The 22,520-nt window shown below is 40.2% G+C and overlaps 1 protein-coding gene across 25 annotated transcripts in view; it reads left to right on the top strand.

Annotated features, from left to right (window-relative positions):
- LOC125455410 (gephyrin) overlaps positions 1–22,520 on the top strand; it is a 475,974-nt gene that overhangs the window by 12,086 nt on the left and 441,368 nt on the right. Inside the window, exon 1 of one of the 25 annotated variants that reach the window (XM_048537303.2) lies at positions 21,219–21,332. The exons of the other annotated variants lie outside the window; for them this stretch is intronic. Coding sequence (XP_048393260.1) covers positions 21,311–21,332 — 22 coding nt within the window. The 5' untranslated portion in view covers positions 21,219–21,310. Of the gene's footprint in view, positions 1–21,218; positions 21,333–22,520 lie in introns of those variants that run through there. 25 annotated transcript variants of the gene reach the window in all.

Raw genomic sequence — 22,520 nt, 5'->3', positions numbered from 1 at the left:
TCACATTGTTATTTTGTGCCAGTTTAATACCATGCAGCAAACAGATGCCGAAAACAAATCATTTCTTTCACTTTTGTGAAAGATCATGTGCTTGCTTGGATTTTTAAATTCTATTTCTGTATTGAATATTCTCAAATGGTGTTTTATAAGTATCAATCTGAGAGAATTAGGCTGTTTTAGAAATGAAATCTGTATCCGAAAAGGCATAATTGTCTGAGATTTATGTAAAACAAAGAATACATTTGTATTAGTAGTTAATTATATGACATTGTGGTAGTGTTTAATAGCCCATGTATTTTTCCAGGATGGAAGTTGCAATTTGCAGTCTTAGGTTTTATCTGTAGTTTGGTGTAGCTGCTTGTAAGTGTGTTAAGTGACGTAAAATTTAAAGTCAAGTGAGTTTTTCAAAATATTCTTAACTCTCCTCTGTGTGCGTAAGGTATTTGCAGTTTATGAAAAATCCCCATAAGTTCGCAAGGACAAACATGTTCTTAAATGTTCAGGATTTCACTCCTAGATATTTATATCACAGGCTGGTCTGCCTGTTTTAAATGGACTTGTAAAGTTGACACTAGCAGCCCTGGTGCCATGGGACAGAAATCCACAAATGGTCCTTTAGGAAAACACCTCCAAAGATAATCTAACTGGATCCAATCTCTGAAAAAAGCTTAACATGAACTAAACAAGTATTTTGTAATTGTAGTCAATCACAATTAATGTCCTATGGTTCTCGTCTCCATTTTATTCCCCTCTCAAAAGACCTCATCTTGGAGACCATATTGTTGTTCTCCATTCTTCATGGCCACCTGGGTTCTTGAAAGACCTGGAGATGGGTAGCCAGCTTGAATAAACTTTCTCTGACTTCCAAACATCTGAGATATCTGAGTAGGTTTTTAGCCCTGTCTACCCACGTGACCCCCTTTGAACCAGCTATGCCAACCTCACCAATCACATATCAGTCATTCATGGAATGGAAAGAGAGCCAGAGGCGAAAGGGAAACTCTTGGAACGGGGATTTTCACTGCAATCCTTCACTGGTTGATCAAAAGCAATGTTATTTTTTTTAAATCTTCCAGTTCACTGGAGAAATGCTCAATGTTCTCCTAAAGTCTGATCATCATAGATCCTCTGATTGAAATTTTGTTTGCTAATAGTTATGTGAAGCACTTCAATCTTTTTACTGCATTAATTGTAGCATATAAATGCAATTTGCTGTTGTTGTGGAACAAAATGAAGTTTGCAACCTCTTATCTCCATGAAACTGTAAATTTCCCTTTCTCCTAGGCTGCAGAAACTACATATGGATACAGTGTCACATTAAAATGTGACTGCACCAAGCAATACTTTCTATGCCAGGTCTCCAGTGGCGCAAGAAAGAATCCTCAAGTAGAGAGCCCTTAGTTAGCGTGTCTACAATGTCTAGTCAGCAAGAACATTCATTTTAAATGCCTAGATAAAAACTGAAAGCAAAAAATTGGAGAGTTTGCAGGAACGACAGAAACTCACCATTCCCTCTGTGCAAAACGGAAATAGTCTAGAGGGAACTTTCCAGAGACATTTTGAGTCACAAAGCAGAGGTTCCTCAGGGAGGATTTGTGTAAAGAATAACGTTTCATCCAAATGGTTTAATGTCAGATAGAATCAGTCCATTCCCTTGAAACTGCTGAATGAAGCCTTGTGCAGAGTGACTTTAGGAACATAGATCTGTTGGAATTAGTAGCAGGAGTAGGCCAGCTGGCCTTTTGAACCTGCTCCATCATTCCATTGGCTGATCTGGTCTCAGCTCCACTTACCTGCCTTCCCCAACATAATCCTAGAATTCTTTGTCCATCAAAAATCTATCAAACACAGCCTTGAATAAGTTCAGAGAGTCAGCTTCCATTACTTTCTTGGAAGAGTATCCAATCGACTAATGACCCTCTGAGAGAACAAAGTCTCTTCACCTTCCTCTTAAAAAGTAGATCCTTCTGATTAAACTGTGTTTTTGGCATCTGGTTCCTCTGGTTGCAGAATGCCAGGTATCCAAGCGAACACCTGTGGCAACGGTTAGTCCGTGTTGCTGCAATTTAACACATTGTGAATATCAGTTCATCACAGGTAGAATGCTACAGGTCATCCGCCACATGTCTGCTGAAGCTGTCAGCTCTGAACTATGGACTGGAGACTGAGTGGTGTATCAACAGGATGGCTGTTACTCCATATTTCCCGCTGAAGACAAACCACTTTCTAGACTGTAATCACCACCTGATTAAAAAAGCAAGCAGTGTTTATGCAACAATACGGAAAAAAGCTTCCTGCCATAATTCATGCATTTGGCCAAAAGAAGACTTTTACAGTGCACACTGTTCAGGAGGACACTTTAGGTCTGGGTGTCATGCAGGATCTGAAGTCATAGAGTCATACAGCACCGAAACAGACCCTTCAGTCCAATTCATCCGCCCAATCTAACCTAATCCCATTTGCTAGCATCTGGCCCATATCTCTCTAAGCCCTTACTATTCATATATCCATCTTGGTGCCATTCCCTGGTAATAAAGCCCAGGATACTAGAGAGCGCAAGGACTGCAACATATGGGCTGCAGTACTTCAAAAATACCATCTTCTTAATGGGCAACTAGGGATGGGCAATAAATATTGGGCCCAGTCCGTGATGTCCACATCGTCTGAATTAAATAAGAAAGATGTTTTGTTTACCAGTCTCCCAAGCCAACTTCACTGTTACCAGTTTATGTCCAGAAATCCACATGCCTGCCCAGTCAGGCTCAACCTTTAGAGTGGTCCCTTTTAGTTGTGACTGTCCACGTTCTGTAAAGTTAACTGACTCCCATGTTCCCGCATTGAACTACACCTGCCATCTACCCATGCACCCCACTAACGTCTCAATGCCCCCTGGAAGTTTCACACGGTCTTACTCACAGTTAACAATATTTACAAGTTGTACTCCATCTGCAAATTGTCCCCCTAAGATCCAGTACATTAACATACATCAGCAAAAGCAAGGGTCCCAACACTGAATCCCAGGGAACACCACTATAAGCCTCTCTCCACCCAAAAATATCCATTGATCATTTCCTGTCATTGAGCCCATTTGATATTCATGTTGTCACTGTCCCTTTTGAGTGGTGACCAATAACTTTCCTCACAAGGCAGTTTTGTGACACTGCATCAATCACCTTCTGCAAGTCCCTGTACACCACCTCCACAGCATTACTTCATTGAGCTTCTATTATTGCTTCAAATAAACTCATAGACAGGGTGGTAAAGAAGTCATTTGGCACACTTTCCTTCATTTCTGGGATCATTGACTACAAGAGTTGGAACATCATGTTGAGGTTGTTTAGGATATTGCTGAGGCCACTTTTGGATTACTACATATAGCTATGGTTGCCCTGCTGTAGGAGGATTATTATTAGATTGGAGAGGGCTCAGAAAAGATTTACAAGAACGTTCCTGGGACGGGAGGATTTCAGTTATAAAGAGAGGCCGGATAGACTGGGACTTTTTCACTTGAGCATAGGAGGTTGAGGGTGACATAATAGAGGTTTATAAAATCATGAGGGGCATAGATAAGGTGAATAGCCAGGGTCTTTTCCTTAGGTTAGGGGAGTTCAAAACTAGAGAGCATAGGCTTAAGGTGAGATGAGAAAGATTTAAAAGAGACTGGAGGGTCAACTTTTTCAGACAGAGTGGTTTGTATGTGGAATAAACTGCTAGAGGAAGTGATAGATGCAGGTACAGACACAATGTTTAAAGGACATTTGGACAGGATACATGAGTAGGAAAGGTTTAGAGGGATATGGGCTAATACAGGCAAGTGGGACTAGCTTAGTTTGGGAAACTTGGTCTTCATGGACAAGTTGGACCGAAGGGTCTGACTCTGTGCGGTATGACTCTGAGTGAGTCAGATAGAAACCTGTTCCTGACCCACAATTATCGACATAACAATTCAAAGTCATAGAATGGTAGAGTCATACTGCACCAAAGAGGCCCTCTGGCCCATCATGTCTGCTGACCTGTCAACACAAATCCCATTTTCCAGCAGTGTCCTGCAACATGCACAGAATAGAGTGAACAGATTTGGGGAACTGAATGCAGAATTTGCTCTTGTGGACTATGACACCATAGCATTGATAAAAGTGTGGCTGAAGCCAGCACAGGACTGGATACTTAACATCCTGGGCTTTTAGTAGAAACAAGTTGGGGAAAAGGGGAGCAGGTGTACCAGGGTCCGACAAAGGTAGTATCATAACCCTTGAATGAGATACAGTTCCTGATTTAGAATCTATATGGTTAAAAGTGAGAAACAGAAATGGAACTCTGATCTTGTTAAGTATTTGTTATAGACCTTCAAACAGTGGGGAGGAAATAGAAGGCAGATTATGGAAATTTGAAGGATGAGTAAGATTGTGATAGTTGTTGATTTCAATTACCCTGGGGTAGACTGGGAAAAAGGTAGGGGTGGGGCATGGAAGGGGAGAAATTCCTGAACACATGCAGAAGAACTTTCTTGAACAAAGCATTTCTAGTCCTACTGAAGAGGGAGCTATGCTGGATCTGTTCCTAGGAACTGAGGTATGACAAGTAGATAATGTCAGAATGGGGGAGCATTTGGGAAACAATGATCATAACATTATATGGTTCAATATTAAGTTGGAAAATAAAAATCCGTCATGGATTAAGCTCGAATACTGAATGGGAACAGGTTGGTTGGAAATGCATTTTGGTGGATAAAACAGTGGATGAGAAATCGAAGACTTTTGAGATGAATTGGATAAAATCTGGGTACATACCAACAAGAAATAAATATGGAATATCCAGAGCTAGAGAACGCTGGATGACTAAGGCTATCGATGAGAAAATCAGAAAGAAAATAGAGGCATATGATGCACATCATGATAATAAAAGCAACAGAAATCAGAAAAGGTATCTCAAATGCAAGAGAGAGAGACAAAGGCTGGAATAAGGAAGGCTAAGAGGAAGCACAAGAATAGGGTGGTAGGCTGTAAAATAATTGGTAGAATGTTCTTCAAACATGTTAATAATAAGAGATTAGTGAAAGATAGAGTGGAGCCCATAAAGAATATGCAGAGTAAGCTGCTCACTAAAGCAAAGGATATGGCAGAGGTAATAGTCCAGGTTGAGAACTCACCAGATGTGTCCTAGATTGTTGAGAGAGTTAAGGGAGAAAATGGCAGAGCCATTGACAGAAATTTTCCAGGCCACTCTGAACACAGGATTAGTCCCAGGGGATTGAAGATTTGCAAATATGACACCTTTTTTAAAGAGAGGGACAAAGGATAACTGCAGACCAATAGCTTGATATCATTAGTGGGAAAACTGACAAAAACTGTAGCATTGGATAAGGTAAATATGCACTTAGAAAAAAATAAGGTAATGCAAGACAGTCAACATGGCTGATAAATTTAATTGAGTTCTTTGACGAGATGATACAGGCAGTGGTTGAGGCTAATGCTGTGGGTGTTGTGTATCTGAGCCCTTAGAAAGCATTCTTTATGGTGCCACATGGCAGGTTGGTTCACAAATTAGCAACGTTTGGGATTGCTGGGTCCTTGGCAGCATGAACTAGATGTTGACTTAAAGATAGGAAATAAAGTAGGTATAGATGGGCATTTCTCAGATTGGCAATGATTTGAAAGTGGTGTTCCCCCGGAATTGGTGCGGAATCCCCACCCCTGTGACCCATATAAATGATTTGGTGATGGATGTTGATAGCAAAAGTTCTAATTTTGCCAACGATATTAAGCTGGGGAGAATAGTGAATTTTGAGTGACTTCAGAGGGTCACTGACAAGCTGGCCATATGGGCAGACACCTGGCAGATGAAATACAATGCACAGAAATAAGACCAAAAGACCATAAGACATAGGAGTGGAAGTAAGGCCGTTCTTAGCCTCCATTGCGCTCCGTGGCAATGAATTCCACAGGCCCACCACTCTGGCTGAAGAAATGTCTCCTCATTTCCGTTTAAAATTTACCCCTTCTAATTCTAAGGCTGTGCCCACGGGCCCTAGTCTCCCCGCCTAACGGAAACAACTTCCCAGCGTCCACCCTTTCTAGGCCATGCATTATCTTGTAAGTTTCTGTTAGATCTCCCCTCGACCTTCTAAATTCTAATGAATACAATCCCAGGAAATGTGAGGTAATGCATTTTGGTAGAAGAAACACGAAAGACATTACAGGCTCAACTTTGAGATGTGCACAGTCACAGAGGGATTTCCTTGAGGTGGAGGCAAGTTGAAATAGTTGTTAAGAAGGCTGATAGGATTCTTGGGTTTATAAATAGATGCATAGAGTAGAAAAGCGAGGATGTGATGCTCTTCCTCTACAAGTTGTTGTCAGGCCACATTGCATTCTGTTCTTGGCACCTTATTTAAGGAAGGATGTTAAAGCCCTGGAGAGAGTGCAAGGGACATTTACTAGAATGATACCAGGAATTAAGGATTTTTGATAACAAGGGAAGATTAGAGAAATTATGAACAATTTGGACAGGATAAGAAAGGATATTCTGTTCTACCAGTTGGGATGTCGGTAACTTGGGGTCACAATTTTAAGATTGTCAGCAAGAGAGCTTGGAGTAAGACGAGGAGAAACATTTTTACTCAGAGTTATTAGAGTTTAAAATACGCTGCCTGGGAGAGTGATTGAAGCAGATTCCATAGAAAGTTTCAGAAGAGAGCTGGATATATATTTGAAAGTGATGAATTTAGAGCATTGTGAAGATAGGGCTGGAGAGTGGGAATAGCTGGGTAAACGTTTCGGTAGCTGGTACGGAAATGATGGATTGAATGACCTTTAGGATTCTATACTCTGGAGAAGTTTCCCTGGCTGGTGAGGATCTAAAGTGTGCTTTCTAATGGCTAGGCTTATCCTTGTACTTTGTTTTGGAACGTCAGCGCTGCACTGATGATATTACCCAGCAGGGTGATGAAGCATGTGCGAACTAACAAACCAGCTTGACGAGTGAACCAAACACAGCATCCATGACCCGAGCTACAAATCTGCTCGAACCTTAGGGATGTCCCCCTGTTGAAAGAAGATAGTGCAAAGAAAGGGCCAACATAAAGTACAGGCAGAGTTTGGGGGTGGATCCACTTTGATTTGACCTCTGTGTACTCTTGGGTGAAGGATCTGAAACTGAACCCCGTTGCCCCAGTACAGAAGCAGGGCAACCCCCCAAACTCTGCCACCATGTCCTGGCTGAGCTCTTGACTCTGCTCCCCAATACCTCCTGCATTACTGAAGTGTGACGATGCAGCGGATAATACTCACATACATGAGCCCGACCCAGTCCCCATAACTGTAAATACAAAGCTGTGTTGGAGTTACAACTGAGACAGTTTGCGATGGTGTGAAAGGACTGCTTCATGAAGACATCGGCTGTGTTGTCCGGTCACTGTGAGATCCACAACAGAAATCCAGTGCTGCTGCTTGCCTGTGAAGATGCCTGTGTGCTTCCTCCTGAATCTTGGTAATGAAATCAGGGACAATGATCAAAGTGTTTGTGACCAGTGCTTTGAGACCTTATGCAAGTGGTGCCGTGGGTCTCGAAAGTTTATGAGGCACCATTTCCTCTTTATTTTGGATCAAATTTGACAATGATAGTTTCTACAATGTAGAATAAATCTTTCATATTGTGTTATGTTTCATATAATGCTGATTTCAGTTTAATAATTGTAATCTCTTTGCATGGTCCAACTTTGTGGAGAATAGATATTTTCGAAACATTTACTGTGGAACAGATAGCATCAGACAATCCATTACATTTTATTTGGTTAGGAATTGTGGCTGTTGCTGGAATTTTACTTCAATGTCTAGCAAGGAATATTACTTTTGTTATAAAGTTGCTGCTTCTCTTCATCATGAAAATGGCCAACAACTCATTGAACAAGTAAGTTTCCTTGTTCATTCATTAGATGTGGGTGTCGCTGGCTAAATCAGAATTTATTGCTATCCTGAATTGCCCATAATGCAGTTAAGCATTACCCACATTGTGTAAATCGTATGTAGGCCACACCTGGTAAAGAATGCATATTTTCTTCTCAGAAGGGCATGAGTGAATCAGATTGTTGACTGCTGTTAAAACTAATGTTGCATAGTTACTATTGGGCTAACATATTGTTATTCTAGATTTTCTCCAGAGTTCAAATTTTGTCATCTGCAATCAAAGCCACATTCCTCAGAACGTTAGCCTGGGATTGTGGATGACTGGTCCAGTAACATTACCACTGACTCCCCAAGTAATGTTCCAAACTGAGGCAGTCTTTAGAATTGTGAAAGGAAATCACTATAGCTCCAAACTATCATAGAAACACAGAAGTTAGGAGAAGGAGTAGGCCATTTGACTTCTCGAGCCTGCTCTACCATTCATGTTGATAATGGCTGATCATTGAGCTCAATACCCTAATCCCACCCTCCCGCACCTCCCTTGATCCTTTTAGCCATAAGAACTATACCTACTTGCATCTTGAAAAGTACAATCTTTTGTCCTCAACCACCTTCTGTATTTGTGAATTCCACAGGCTCGCCACTCTCTGAGTGAAGAAATTTCTCCTAATCTTAATTTGGCCAAACTTTGCTGCACTCCCTCAATAGCAAGAACCTTCCTCAGATCCAGAGACTAGACAATGTCTCAGATGTCCCCTGTATAATTCCAAAGGCATCTTTGTTCTTGTAATCAAACCCTCTCTCGAACACTGACATACAGTTTGCCTTCTTTACTGACTGCTGCATCTGCATGCTTACTTTCAAAGAATGTTGCAGACAGACGCCTAGGTCTCATTGAACATTTTCAATTTACAGCCAACCAAATAATAATCTACTTTCTCATTTTTACTACCAAAGTTGATAACCTCAGATTTATCCACCTTATACTGCATCTGCCAAATCAGCCTGTCCAAACCACATTGCAATATCTCTGCATCCTCCTCACAGCTCGCCCTTGCACCAATTTTATTTCATCTGCAGATTTTGGGATATTAAATTTAGTTCCCTCACCTAAGTTAACGTATACTGTGAATAGCTGGGGTCCTGGTACTGAACCCTGCAGTACCCCACTAGGCACTGCCTGCCATTCAGAAAAAGAGCAATTTATTTCTGCTCTTTGGTTCCTGTCTGCCTACTAATTTTATAGCCAACTCAATACACTAACCCCAATTCCATGTGCTTTAATTTTGCACATTAATGTCTTAAGTCGAAAGCCTTTAAAAGTCCAAATAAACTATATCCACTGGCCCTCCCAATCAGCCCTACTGGTTACATCCTCCAAGAATTCCAACAAATGTGGAGCTTGAGTTATTTATGGCACTGTATGGCCATTGCTGTTTGAATTTATCTTCCAGTCACAGACAAGTGTCACCTTTTTACACCTGCAGCTGTTGATGCCATTTTACATTTGGTGCATTTCTTTGTGCTAGATTGTAAATCTGTAGATTTTGTTCATTAAGATGTTGTACTTTTCTCTGTTTGACGGTCGTTGAAAGTGTAACTGTATTTGTTTTGGATTACAAAAGTAAAAATGTTTCACATAAGTAACGTCACTCTATTGTTTTGCAGTAAAGGAGTTTTATTGCAGTAAGTGGTTGATATTCTGAGCAATATTTTCAACTGTGGGATATTTGCATTACTTTGAAATATCACAGGCAGAAACTTAGAAAACGACAGTCAAAGACACAGGATAATGGACAGGTAGTGGTGCATTACTTGTCATGTTTTCTAAGTGAGAAGCGTCAATAATTCATGAATGTCATGGATAAAAGTGAATTATTTAGCTCTAGATAAAAGTCTTTGGAAATCCAGCAAAACATCACCACTGGTCCAATACTCTATTATGCGTCCATTATGGTAGTAAAGAGTCAGAGAGCAAGTTTAAGAACAAAATTCTTCCTGCTTTTTCATGCCACGTGAACCTTGGTATTGTTAAGTTTGTGAACAGATAATGATGTATTCGGGTGCATTTTAATTCCACTTTTGTTGGTGTGCCCTTTTTCCAGGCATTCAGGATCGTGTGATATGCACTTGTGTTTGATTCAAGACCTATTGAACTGCTTGTGGTAATTACGTTCTGTAACACATGTAGTTTTGCTCGCTGATTAACATACTGCTGAATGTGTAAATTACTTAGTGTACCTCTTAGGAAATTATGTGAGCTAACGTGTGATCTAGTCATTGGTACAGTGTTGCTCAGTGGGTAAGGAATATGACAAGCTCCCCCGGAGTCCTGTTATTCTTCAATAAAGAACTCTTCCTTTGGATTAGCATTGAATATCACGTGTTTTCTATGTTAATGTTAAAAGCCAACAACACAGCAATCTGTCTGATAAGCGATCCACTGCACTTCAATACTCATATTGTTTCAAACTATACAGTATGGTCAGTTCCACTATAATGTGTGTTCCAACAACTTAAATTGGCTATAACACGACTGACGAATAGGGGAATGCTATTTCTAAAACGTGAACTTGTGTTGGCTACAATGTGATTCCATTGGTGCCATTGGATGAGCATGCATCAACATCACTTGATCATTTCGCAGGCTTTATCCTGAGCATGCTCAGTGTTAGGACTGAGTCTAGACTGAAAGAGTCTCCGCGCCAGCATCACATGATCATTTTGCAGGATTTGTCCTGAATATGTGCAGTGTTAATGCCAAACGGGTGTCTGCACCAGCGTGACATGATGATTTCGCAGACTTTGTCATGAAGTACTTTCTGCAAGAGGTAAAGTACTCTGTGATTTTTTTTTGCAAACTCTGCGTGTTACCCACAAAAATGTAAGGACAAAGTGACGAGTATGTTTGCGAAGCATACTGGTGTCAAAATTGGGGGTAGTGAACGTAAAAGAAAGGCGATTACACTGGAATAGAAGCTAGATGTTATAAAGTATTTGAGCGTAATGAGGGAACATGTGATATAGTTTGCAAAACAGGAATAAAAAAGTCTACCTTATGCACCTTTGCGACAATGCAGTAAAGATTAAAGCAAGCTGTCTTGCTGGAACAAGTCTGTGAGGTCACAAACAAAGAAACTTCAGGAAATGGAATGTCTTCTAAGTTTGTGGATAGAAGATCAAATGAAAAAGTGATCTGGGAACACCTTTCTGCCATAAAAGAGAAAGCCTTATCAATTTATGAAGATCTAAAAAGATGCTGAAAATCCTGCAGATGTGCCTGTCTATAGTGCTTGCAGTGGCTGGTTCGCTGGTTTTAAGAACCACTGCACTTTTTATAATGTGAAGTGATGTGGTGAAGCTGCCACTACAGACGAGGAGCATGTGATACCATTTCCACCCATAGTGAAACAAAAAGAAAAAGGGCTACAACTTCGATCAAATTTTCAATTTGGATGAGATAGGTTTACACTGGAAGTGAATGCCATCAAGAACCTATATTTCTATGAATGAAGCACACGCCCCAGGCTTTAAAGGTGGCAAAGGATCATATGACTATGCTGCTGGGTGCCAATGCCAGTAGAGACTTAAAGCTTAAACCTGTGGTGGTGTACTACTCTGCCAAGCTGCATGCCTTGAGAGGTTACCTTACGTCTACTCTATGCATCTACTTTATGTCAAGCAAAAGAGGTTGGATAACTGGGCAGTTTTTTTTCTGACCGTATTGTTAATGTTTTTGAAGATGTTTTTAGAAAGTATTATAGAACGTAGAACATAGAACATTACAGCACAGTACAGGCCCTCCGGCCCTCGATGTTGTGCCGACCTGTCATACCGATCTCAAGCCCATCTAACCTACACCATTCCATGTAAGTCCATATGCTTGTCCAATGACGACTTAAATGTACCTAAAGTTGGCGAATCTACTACCGTTGCAGGCAAAGCGTTCCATTCCCTTACTACTCTCTGAGTAAAGAAACTACCTCTGACATCTGTCCTATATCTTTCACCCCTCAATTTAAGGCTATGCCCCCTCGTGCTCGCCATCACCATCCTAGCAAAAAGGCTCTCCCTATCCACCCTATCTAACCCTCTGATTATTTTATATGTTTCAATTAAGTCACCTCTCAACCCTCTTCTCTCTAATGAAAACAGCCTCAAGTCCCTCAGCCTTTCCTCGTAAGACCTTCCCTCCATACCAGGCAACATCCTAGTAAATCTCCTCTGCACCCTTTCCAAAGCTTCCACATCCTTCTTATAATGTGGTGACCAGAACTGTACGCAATACTCCGAGTTAGGCTACACCAGAGTTTTGTACAGCTTCACCATAACCTCTTGGTTCCGGAACTCGATCCCTCTATTAATAAAAGCTAAAACACTGTATTACTGAAAAAAAATTGGATTTCAAGATTCTCCTCATCCTAGATAATGCCAAGCCATCCTTCCACCATAGGTGAGCTTTCTGAAAACATGAAAGTGCTATTTCTATACCCAAACACCAACTCTCTCCTTCAACCCATGGACCAGGGTTCAATAGCAACTTTTAAAGCTTATTATTCAAAGTGCACATTTACGAGGATGATTGCAGCCACTGAGGGGGATAATATCAGTGTTCTTCAATTTTGGAAGAGCTTTAACATCAAGAATGGAATTGTCATTATCGGGGGTGATGTCAGTAAGGTCTGCTTGTGTGCCGTTTAGTGGAAACTTCTCCCAGATTCTTTTCAATATTTTAAAGGTTTTGATCCATCAGAGTAGCTCCAAAGAATCAAAGAGCATTGTGTTGGCCTTGCAAAGCAAGTTAAATTTGAAGAAGCGAAGAGTGAGAATTTTGAAAGGCTGCTTGAGTCCCACTGTGAGGCCCCTCCGCAGCTGATCTGCAATAACTTGTTGCTGAGGGGTACGTGGAAGCTAGAGATGAAGCTGAAGGAGCCCATGATGCAGCACCACAGGAGCTTTCCACATCTGTTTTGTCTTATATCCTGAGGGAAATTGAGAAGTAGTTGCAGCTCTTAGAGGGCAATGATTACAATACAGAACACAGCAGGGTAGCAGTTATTTGGCCTCCTCTGAGCTGCTTCTTCATGAAAGAAGAGCAAGGCAAAGCAACAAAAACTGGATGCCTTTTTTAAGCCAACTCCTAAGAAACAGAAGACAATGAACCACTGCCATCCACTTCTGGCTTAATTAATTTTTGCCCTAACCCTGAAACAACATCTGCACCTGAAGATGATGATGACCACGACGACCCTCAGCCCCATCATTAAAAACAAAGCAACCTCAAAACCTCCTCCCCTATCGAGTCATCTTCACATTTTTTCAAGGTAAGTTGTTAAATTTACTTTTATTTCATTATTAGATATGAATTAAACATTAAACATAACTGTGCTATCCTTTGTGTTAGGCTTTTAAGTGATTTTTGAGAGATTTTCAGTGATATTTTTTGGTGGTCAGCCCCTAACCCCGCTTTTCCCATGGACCCTGTTATTTCTATAGCAGGATTTTCTATAATGTGATGTTGAGCAGGAATGCAACTATCACACTGTAGCAGAATTGACTGTATTGTGACAAGTGTATGCCTCTGTGTCCATTATGTCATTCTTCCCCGATTTTGGTTCAAGGAATAGTTTTATAAAATCCCTACAACTGACTTGTTTGAGAATGCTCCAGGCAAAATTAAAGCCAGTTCAATTTGCTATCATTTTGAAATGGACAATTATCAAGATGTTACCAATATCACAGCACTGGTGGGATCACTTTAAGTATTTTGAACTTGTTTGTAATCGCTGTTTTGTTTTCTCACGACTCAAAGTTTTGTACTTGAAATCGGACTTGTTAGGATTATTTTACGACATCTGCATAAAAATGTGTAAAGTTATTCCTTGTAAGCATCAATTTAAGCTGTTTCGTAACTGGATTTTTATGTTGCAAGTCCTAACAATGTTTTCATTGGAGTTGATATTACTGGGTTGCCTGAAGCTTAAATTTAGGGGCTTATCAGACCTATCACTTTGTTAGTTGAGTGAGAGCATTATAAGACCTAAAATGTATCATATCACTGTCTGCAGCTATCTAGTGCACTGACACCATCAGAATGCAGCTTTAGATTCTTCTCACTTTTGAGCCGAATAAAGATATTTTGGAATTGTACGGAGGAGAGGATAATAAAATGTCAGGACTTTCTTGTGATGAAATAGACAAATATTGCCTCTACATATAGTGTGCCATAAGTTGATGTTTACAAGGAATAATACTCTGGATCAATTTTTACTCAACATGCATCTGGATTTAGATGCCTCAGGTGCTGTGTCTCCATTACATTGTTAATGGGGATGGATCCTGTTGGAGTGCAGCAATTGCAGAGAGTGTTCTGTTCATTAAATGTTACTGTGTACCTTCTGCTGTAAATCTATTTACACAATAACTTGCTGAATGCAGATCTATAAGCTTGGTAAACAAGTGTGAGGTTATTTATTTTAGACTAAAGATGGGTGTATAAGGGTGTTTCCTACATGGTGTGAAATTAAATACAGCGGATGTCCAAAGAAACTTGGTGGTTCAGGTGTGCAGATCTTCAAAATGTCCTTTCCAGGGGCAGAAAATAATGAAGAGAGCTAATGGAATGCTGGTATTTTAACCTAGGTGACCAGAGTACATGGATGTAGCAGTTATACTGCAGTTATACAAAACCCTGGTTAGTCCCACTTGGAGTGCTGTGAGCAAATCTGGGTCTTCACCTTAACAAGGATATATTGGCCGTGGAGAAAGCACAACATAGGTTTACATGAATGAAAACTGGACTTAAGACTTTAAGTTACGAGGATAGATTAGGCCTATTTTCTCTAGAATTTAGAAGGTTAAGGGGTGATCTGACTGAGGTCTTCAAGATATTGACCTGAAAAGACAGAGTAGGTAAAGAAACTACTTCCATTGGTTGGGAATTCAAGAACTAGGCGGTATGCCCTAAAAATTAGGGCCACACCATGCAACAGAGATGTTGGGAAGCATTTCTACTCACAAAGGGTGGTAGATGTTTGGAACTTTTCCATTAGTGGCACTGGATGCAGGATCAGTTGTTCAAGTTAAATCTGAAAATGATTTTTATTTAGCAATGGTATATGGGGCAAAGGCCAAGAACAGGTTTATGGAGTTAGGTTACTGATCAGCATGATCTCATTAAATGGTGGAACAGGCAGAAGGGGCTGAATGGCTGACTGTTGTTCCTACATTTGTGTGTTTGTGAACGTTGCACTTCTTTAAGTCATGACCTCAAGGTTTGAGGAAAACAACAAGAGAACAATGAGATAGAAAGGTGATTAGAATGGTTATATTGGAGTGACCTTCTGTACAGAAAGAGGAAGAAAAGTTCGTTTGCGGCGTAAGTAAACGAAAGAAATCTAAAAAATTTGAATTTGACATTTTAAGCATCTCTAGCAATTTGCCATCTGAAGGAATGAAATTTTGCTGTTTCAATTGGTCCCTTTTTGGACCAGAGGTTCATTAGCATTGCATAAGTTATTACCGTGTGTTAAAAAGGTGCTCCGTAGTGTTAAAATGGTCCTTGTACTGTTACTCATCCAACCTAACTTGCTGTATTGAGCTTAATGGAAAGTTAATGTGTAAATCCAGCAAGATTTTAAGAACAATGTCTGTAATTAACATGCCATTAATTTTCATATGCTGCCCAACCCATATGCCAGATCAGCAGTTGAACACTTTGACTCAGTGTGATGGTGTATAGATGGGAGAGCAGTGTTCACATGATCCTGAGCTGACCTTAACTCTCCTTGGAATGCCCTTCCCCAAAATTATTCAAGTGTGTGAGATATTTGAGGGATGAAGAATATCATTTGCTTGTCATGTGTAAGAAAAGTTTAATTTTTCAAGAACCAATTAAATATTTACTTCTTTGTATGTGAGCACATCCATCAGAAGCTTTTTTTTCAAACTGTTTCACTGGCACATGAATCATATTTGTTGAAATCGTGAATGAAGTGGCACATTGATCTTTTATATTGAGGTTGGTTGGCTCAGCGATCTGGTTTGTTGTTCCACCGACGTTTCATTACCGTGCTTGGTAACATCCTCAGTGCAGCCTCTGATGAAGTGTTGGTGTGTTTTCCCACCTGGCTTTTAAACTCTGGGGTCCTTTGCAATGGATTGCCTCACTTCCGGGTTTCCTCCGTAGTGGAATGTATATGGGGTCGCATTCAATGTGTTTGTTAATAGCCTGCTTCGTGGAGTGCCGTGCTTCCAGGAATTCTTGTGCTTGTCTCTGCCTAGCCTGTCCTAGGTGTTGTCCCAGTCGAAGTCGAGGCTCTCCTTGTCTATGTGGATTGAGATGAGCGAGTATTGGTCGTGTCTTTTTATAGCCAGTTGGTGTTCAAGCCAGGCGGAAAAACCCACCGACGCTTCATCAGAGGCTGCACTCAGGATGTTACCAAGCACAAAACGTCTGCGGAACAACAAACTAGCTCGGCGAGCCAACCTCAACACCCACAACCCGAGCTACAAATCTACTCCAAGACCTTAGTGGTCATTTATATCTCTAGGGCTGAATTATTTGACTCCTAATGGGTTGGCATGGAGGGGAAGCCTGGTGGACAGGTGTTGTTGTGCTGTTCTTTGGCTTGCTAGTTTCCCAGCTCCATTCCTGCTGAGAATTGAGCTCAGGATCTTGTATTTACTAAGCAGGTGCTTTAATGCAGTAAGGGGGTGGCATGGTGGCTCAGTGGTTAGCACGGCTGCCTCACAAAGCCAGGGATCTGTGTTCAATTCCAGCTTGGATGACTGTCTGTATGGAGTTTGCACATTCTCTCTGTGTCTGAATGGGTTTCGTCTGGGTGCTTTTGGTTTCCTCCCACAGTCCAAAGATGTGCAGGCTAGGCGGGTAGGCCATACTAATTTGCTCTGTCATGTCTGGGGATATGCAGGCTAGATGGATTTGCCAGGATAAATGCAGGGTGAGGGGGATGCAATGAAGGGTCTGGGTCTGGATGGCATGGTCTTTGGAGGGTCGGTGTAGGCTCGATGAGTCGACGGCTATTTTCTGTACTGTCGGGATTCTGTGATTCCCTTTCTGGACCGTTTTCCTGGATTTGGGGCAGGTGGGATGGAACAAGCTATCCAACCATGTTATGTGTGCCACTTCACTTTCTTGGAGGCCAGTTCGAGGGGTATCCTAGTCGTGGACTTGTTTTACAGATGGGTTGGCTTCAGGTGCATCCCCGGCACCCCTTTGGAGAGGTGATGGGCCAGAGGCGAGGGTTGTTTTATCTACATTAATTTTTTAATTAAATGTTGATGATATGATGCCTCCATCTTATGTTACCCTCTATGTACCATCCATGTTGCTACTTCTTCGAGATGAAGAGCCAGCTGTTAGTCCTCTGGCTTTGAGAGCCTGTATGCTGACCTCAATTCTTTGCCAAATTCCGAGGAAACCAAAAATGAGAGAGTGTTTGCCACACAATGTGGCCTTCTGAAGCCCAGTCTTATACCCCGTCTGAGCATGAAAGCAGTGTTCTGAAGCCTATGGGGAATATCCTGCTCCTGATATCTGGATTGAAACTTGGCTAAAACCCATACTCATCTCCTTTTGTTGGTTGGAAGATTGCTCACATTATTTGATTGCTCTGATGTGTTGCCTGCACCTTCCCGGGTTCTAATTAATGAAGGCCTGTAAGCTTAAAGTGGTTCTGTTGCACAGAGCATGTAGGATATTTGAGGAAATGTAACTTGCACATTCAGACAGTAAGGGATACCCTCTCAAGGATGATACTAAGTTGTGTTGTAGTAAGTTAGAGAAAACTATTTTGCTGTATATACTAATGCTGACAAATGGGGGTCCAAGAACTAGTAACTGGCATGAATATCTCTTCAACCAGTCCAAGAGACCCAAAACAAACATTTGCCCAAAAAATATATGAAGTGTTGTGATTATAATCCTGTTTATATGTGTAACACTTTAGTGTATTTCATTAGTTGATTTTTCTTTTGGAAATTCTATTATACATTTTCAATAAAATTTCACTAGCATGCGTTTGCTCTTATGTGGAGTTTAAAGAGTTCCAAAGCCCTGTAGAATCATACTACAGTAAAATTTGTATGAACCACCATGCATTGGGAGTGGCTGATATTGGTAAACCAAAGTTGTCTGTTTTTAAACCCGTTGTTGTTCATAGTAATAGGAATCAAATAAAAATGTGCATTGACACACAGACTACAACTTGGAGAGGCAAGGAGCCTTGCTACCTTGAACACTTTCTGCTACGAATAATGAAGAAAGTATAGTTCAGCTGTCAGATGTTTCTTTTATAATCACTTCAAACTGACAACGTTGGCATTTTTTATAATAACAGTGATGCCTGGTGTGGAAGAGGGATGGGTGGAGGGATAATTAGCAGAAATTTCAATTGACAGAACATTCAAATTGGTCCAGTGCTGGATAATGCAAATTTTTTTGTATATCATTCTGCAGTTCTGCAACATTTCGACATTTAGTCAAGTTCAACAGCTTCAAATATCTTGAATGGAGCAGATTAAAATAGAAAGCTAAATATGCCTAGCTAAATCTGAGATTAAATATTTTCCATTTCAGGAAAATCCTTTTAAAAATAGCTCTCTGAAATGTTTCTGTTGGGCTCTCCCACTGTCTGTTAGTTTTTAGATTAGATTCCCTACAGTGTGGAAACAGGCCCTTTGGCCCAACAAGTCCACACTGCCCCTTAAAACGTCCCACCCAGACCCAATTTCCCCCCCTATAACCCCCACACTCCTGAACACTACGGGCAATTTAGCATGGCCAATCGACCTACCTTGCACATCTTTGGACTGTGGGAGGAAACCGGAGCACCTGGAGGAAACCCACGCAGACACAGGGAGAATGTGCAAACTCCACACAGACAGTCGCCAAGGCTGGAATTGAACCTGGGTCCCTGGTACTGTGAGGCTGCAGTGCTAACCACTGAGCCAACATACTTCCCCTGAGTTCTTGTAAATTGTGCTGAGATAGTTTTTGAAAAGAGTGTTGCAGCCATTTAGATGGAGAACTTCAGTAAATTAAATTAATAATGATATGCTGATAATTTTAGTTCAAGACAATTACAACTTTTTCAAAGCTAGAAGATTTCTTGTATTTTCACTAAGCAAAGAAAGCTTGAGTTTGATTTGTTAGATTATCTGTTAATTTGCAATTTTGGAATGGCATTAGAAAACAGCTTAATGTTGATCTGTTGGAGCATCTTGTTGTAGGATGAACCTTCAGTTTGCAATCTGACCCAGAAAGCAGAGTTTGGTAATTGCCTGCCCTTTCTTGTAGAATGGAGGTGACTCTATACGCAGACTGACCTGTATAATAATAAACCCTAACAAGAATAATATAATTGAAAGCATTAAAGGAAAACCTATTATAGATAACAAGGTGCAGGGCTGGATGAACACAGCAGGGCAAGCAGCAACAGAGGAGCAGGAAGGCTGATGTTTCGGGCCTTCTTCAGATTTAAGATTAACAATGAACTGTCATTCAGCCCCTACATTATGAGTAGGAAAATATGAAAAATAAGGTTTACCACTGAGAAATGTTTGATGATTTGCAAAGGCATTACAAAACTCTTGTTCAGTGGAATACTTTCACTCTTTCCATCTCTTCATTTGTACAAACTGTAAAATCTCTGTGGAAGTGATGCAGCCTGTTGAGTGATATTTGAGGCTGTGAACTGGCCATTGTAATTGCCACACACTGAAATTCTGGGCAGAGGGCAAGGATTTCCCTGGAATTACACCAACGTTGAGGGACTGCTGATCCCAGGTAGACCATAAATATTGGAGCTGAAGAAGAGTCATTTTGACTGGATATGTTAGCTTGCTCTCTCTACGGATACTGTGTGACCACTGTGATCTCCAGCATTTGTTTTCGACCCTAAACGCCTCTTTGTAAAAGAGTGGTATTTAAAGATTCTTGAAAATAGTTTTGGTCAAGGATGGACTCTGAAAGATACCCAAAGAACAACTTCATATTCAAATATTAATGTGAAATTCAGCATTTTAAATTCTGCAATAAAATCTGCAACAGTTGTACTAAATGATGGAAATGATAATCAACAGGTTGTAACTTGATAGTCACATGCTTTCTGGGTAAAGGTGAAGTTTCATGTTACATTTTTTGTGTTTAAATATTTATATTAAAGATCAGAAATAAGGTAATTGAGGAAATAAGGTAGGGTTTAGATTATGTAATACCAGGCTTGTATATTTTCAAAACACAATCAATTTTAGGAATGTAGCAATCTCTATTAGGCATATAGCACAGTATCTCTACTTCACCGTTAGTGCCACACAAATTGCGTATAACGAGTGACCAGTTAATCATCATAATTTGCTGGAATAACAAGTATTGTGGGCTGCAACTCCATGAGAATAGCAAATACCGCTGCAGATTTTTTAATGTCCTGTTAAATTGAGACCCATTCTGCCTGTTAACATCTCAGCCTAAACACAGGCACCTCGGGCTTTGCAGCTATTTCCTACTCACAGCCCTGGAGTGTCAGCCCAGTGGAGTTCAAGCCCTGGTTCGGAGTTGAATCACATCAGCTTTCAATCTAAAAATGCAGAGCTATTGCATGAGCCCAGCTGCATAAAATATCTTAAAAAGAAAAGCATAGTGGGACTTAAATGATCCAAACATTTCATCAGATGATTCAAATGAACACTTTTGAATTAAGAGGGTTGCACCAGTACTTTGTATTGGAAGAAGGAGATAATGAATATGCATTTCTGCTTTATATGTTTCAGCAATGACTCTGTATAATATCGAAGCAATTTTAGGCAGTGCTGGTCAATATTTTGAAAGAAAACAGTTTTCCAAAGCAGAACTGCAGGAGGCATGAATTTAACTTGGTTTATCTGACTCCCCGTGTAGGGAGACTTCTCAGAATGATCTGTGGTTGGAGAAGAAAGAATGTCAAACAAAGAACAGGGTCAGATGTCACACGATACTAGGTTATAGTTTATTTGAAATCATAAGCTTTCAGAGTGCTGCTTCTTAGTTAGGTGAAGTGAAGAGAAGTCATAGGTACAGAATTTATAGACAGAGAGGTCAAAAAATCATATTGACTAGTTTTTAAAGAAAAAGATGAGTGAATAATTTTACTTTAAGATTGTCAAAACTTTCCTCTTAAAATGCTGATTGTAGAGCATAGGTGTTTGATAAAAAAGTCTAGAGTGGACCAGTAATTACAGAATGTGTTTATTTTCTACCTACCAGATACGTAAACCAAGTGTGGCCTGTGGATTTTGGCCAATCAATCGATGAGTTGATCAATATGATTAGCCACAGTATGGGATGTTTGTGCTACTGAATAATAAATTAGATACAGCTGAGAGAATCTTGCTGCCTTGTCCAGGTAATGATGGGAGAGAATTTTAAAGGTGAATGGAATTATATTATTTTTAAATAAAATTATGAAGCTTTTGGCTATGGCAATGCTGATAGCTCATCTCATTCATGTTTCTTTTTAACTGCTGTCAGATTCCTCTATTGTATAATTTTGGCTGCTCTGACGGTGTATAAAGCAATATGTAGGCAATGAGAATAGGTTGATTTTCCCTGTTGTGTTTTGAAAACAAATCCCAGTTGTTGAGAATTTACATTTTCAAGAATAAAAACAATGTTTTTTTTCCAATTGTACCATAGTAAGGTTTTAGCTTGTATCACGATTTAATATTTTGGTCTGTTTCAGTTCTGAATTGGAATATACGACATGCAAAAAAACCTAATCTAGAATTCAGTCTTGGTTTCATGAGCAGCAAATCTAAACATTGCCAAAAGCATTCAATATAAATCCTTGAAGATACTCAAAATTTCACTATGCATTGGTGAGAAGTGTTTTTTTGTTTGAAAGATGCATGAGCTCCACATTTGTTGGGCTGGATCTTTCAGGATCCATTCTACAGTAAGCTTGATATTTTATGGCCAGAAATCAAATGTATCGCTGAAAACTGTTGAAGTGAACCAAAGTTATTGCTTGAAATAGGAAATGATATTTCCAAAGAAGCCTCAAACATTTTTTAAATGTTTTGACTGTGAAAATTTATTAATGACTGTGTTAAAGGAATAATCTAAATGCAACTTAGTGTTGTGGATAACAGAAGAATTTTCAGAAGCCATATATTACGAGCTTCGTTTGCTGAAAAAAGAAAGTGGGAATTGGCAATGGTTGTTTGTGGCCTTAACAGTGCCTTTTGCCTGACCCCTTCAGCACTCGTTCATCAAAAATCTATTGAACTTGAATATGTATTCAATCACTCGGCCTCTACTGCTCTCTGGAGGAGAGTTCCAAAACTAACAACTTTTGGAGGAAGAATTTCATATGAAGATTAATGCACTTCAGAGCAGAAATGTGCTGTTTGGTGCCTCGACCTTGCTCCTACATTCAAGAAAATCATGGCTGATCTATTTGCCTTTTGATTTCCAAATTCCAATCTCCTTTTGATAATTTCTTTCCCAACAAGAGTCAATCTACCTCCAACTCAACAAAAAGTTTTCAGTGATCCTGCCTCCATTGCTTTTCGAGGCAGTGTGTTCCTCAACATTCCTCTTCACCTCCATCTTAAATT

This window comes from Stegostoma tigrinum, chromosome 10 (assembly GCF_030684315.1).
Source record: "Stegostoma tigrinum isolate sSteTig4 chromosome 10, sSteTig4.hap1, whole genome shotgun sequence".
Classification (NCBI taxonomy): domain Eukaryota; kingdom Metazoa; phylum Chordata; class Chondrichthyes; order Orectolobiformes; family Stegostomatidae; genus Stegostoma; species Stegostoma tigrinum.
The sequence above is the reverse complement of the archived record's forward strand: the minus strand, read 5'-3'. Positions and strand labels throughout refer to the sequence as shown.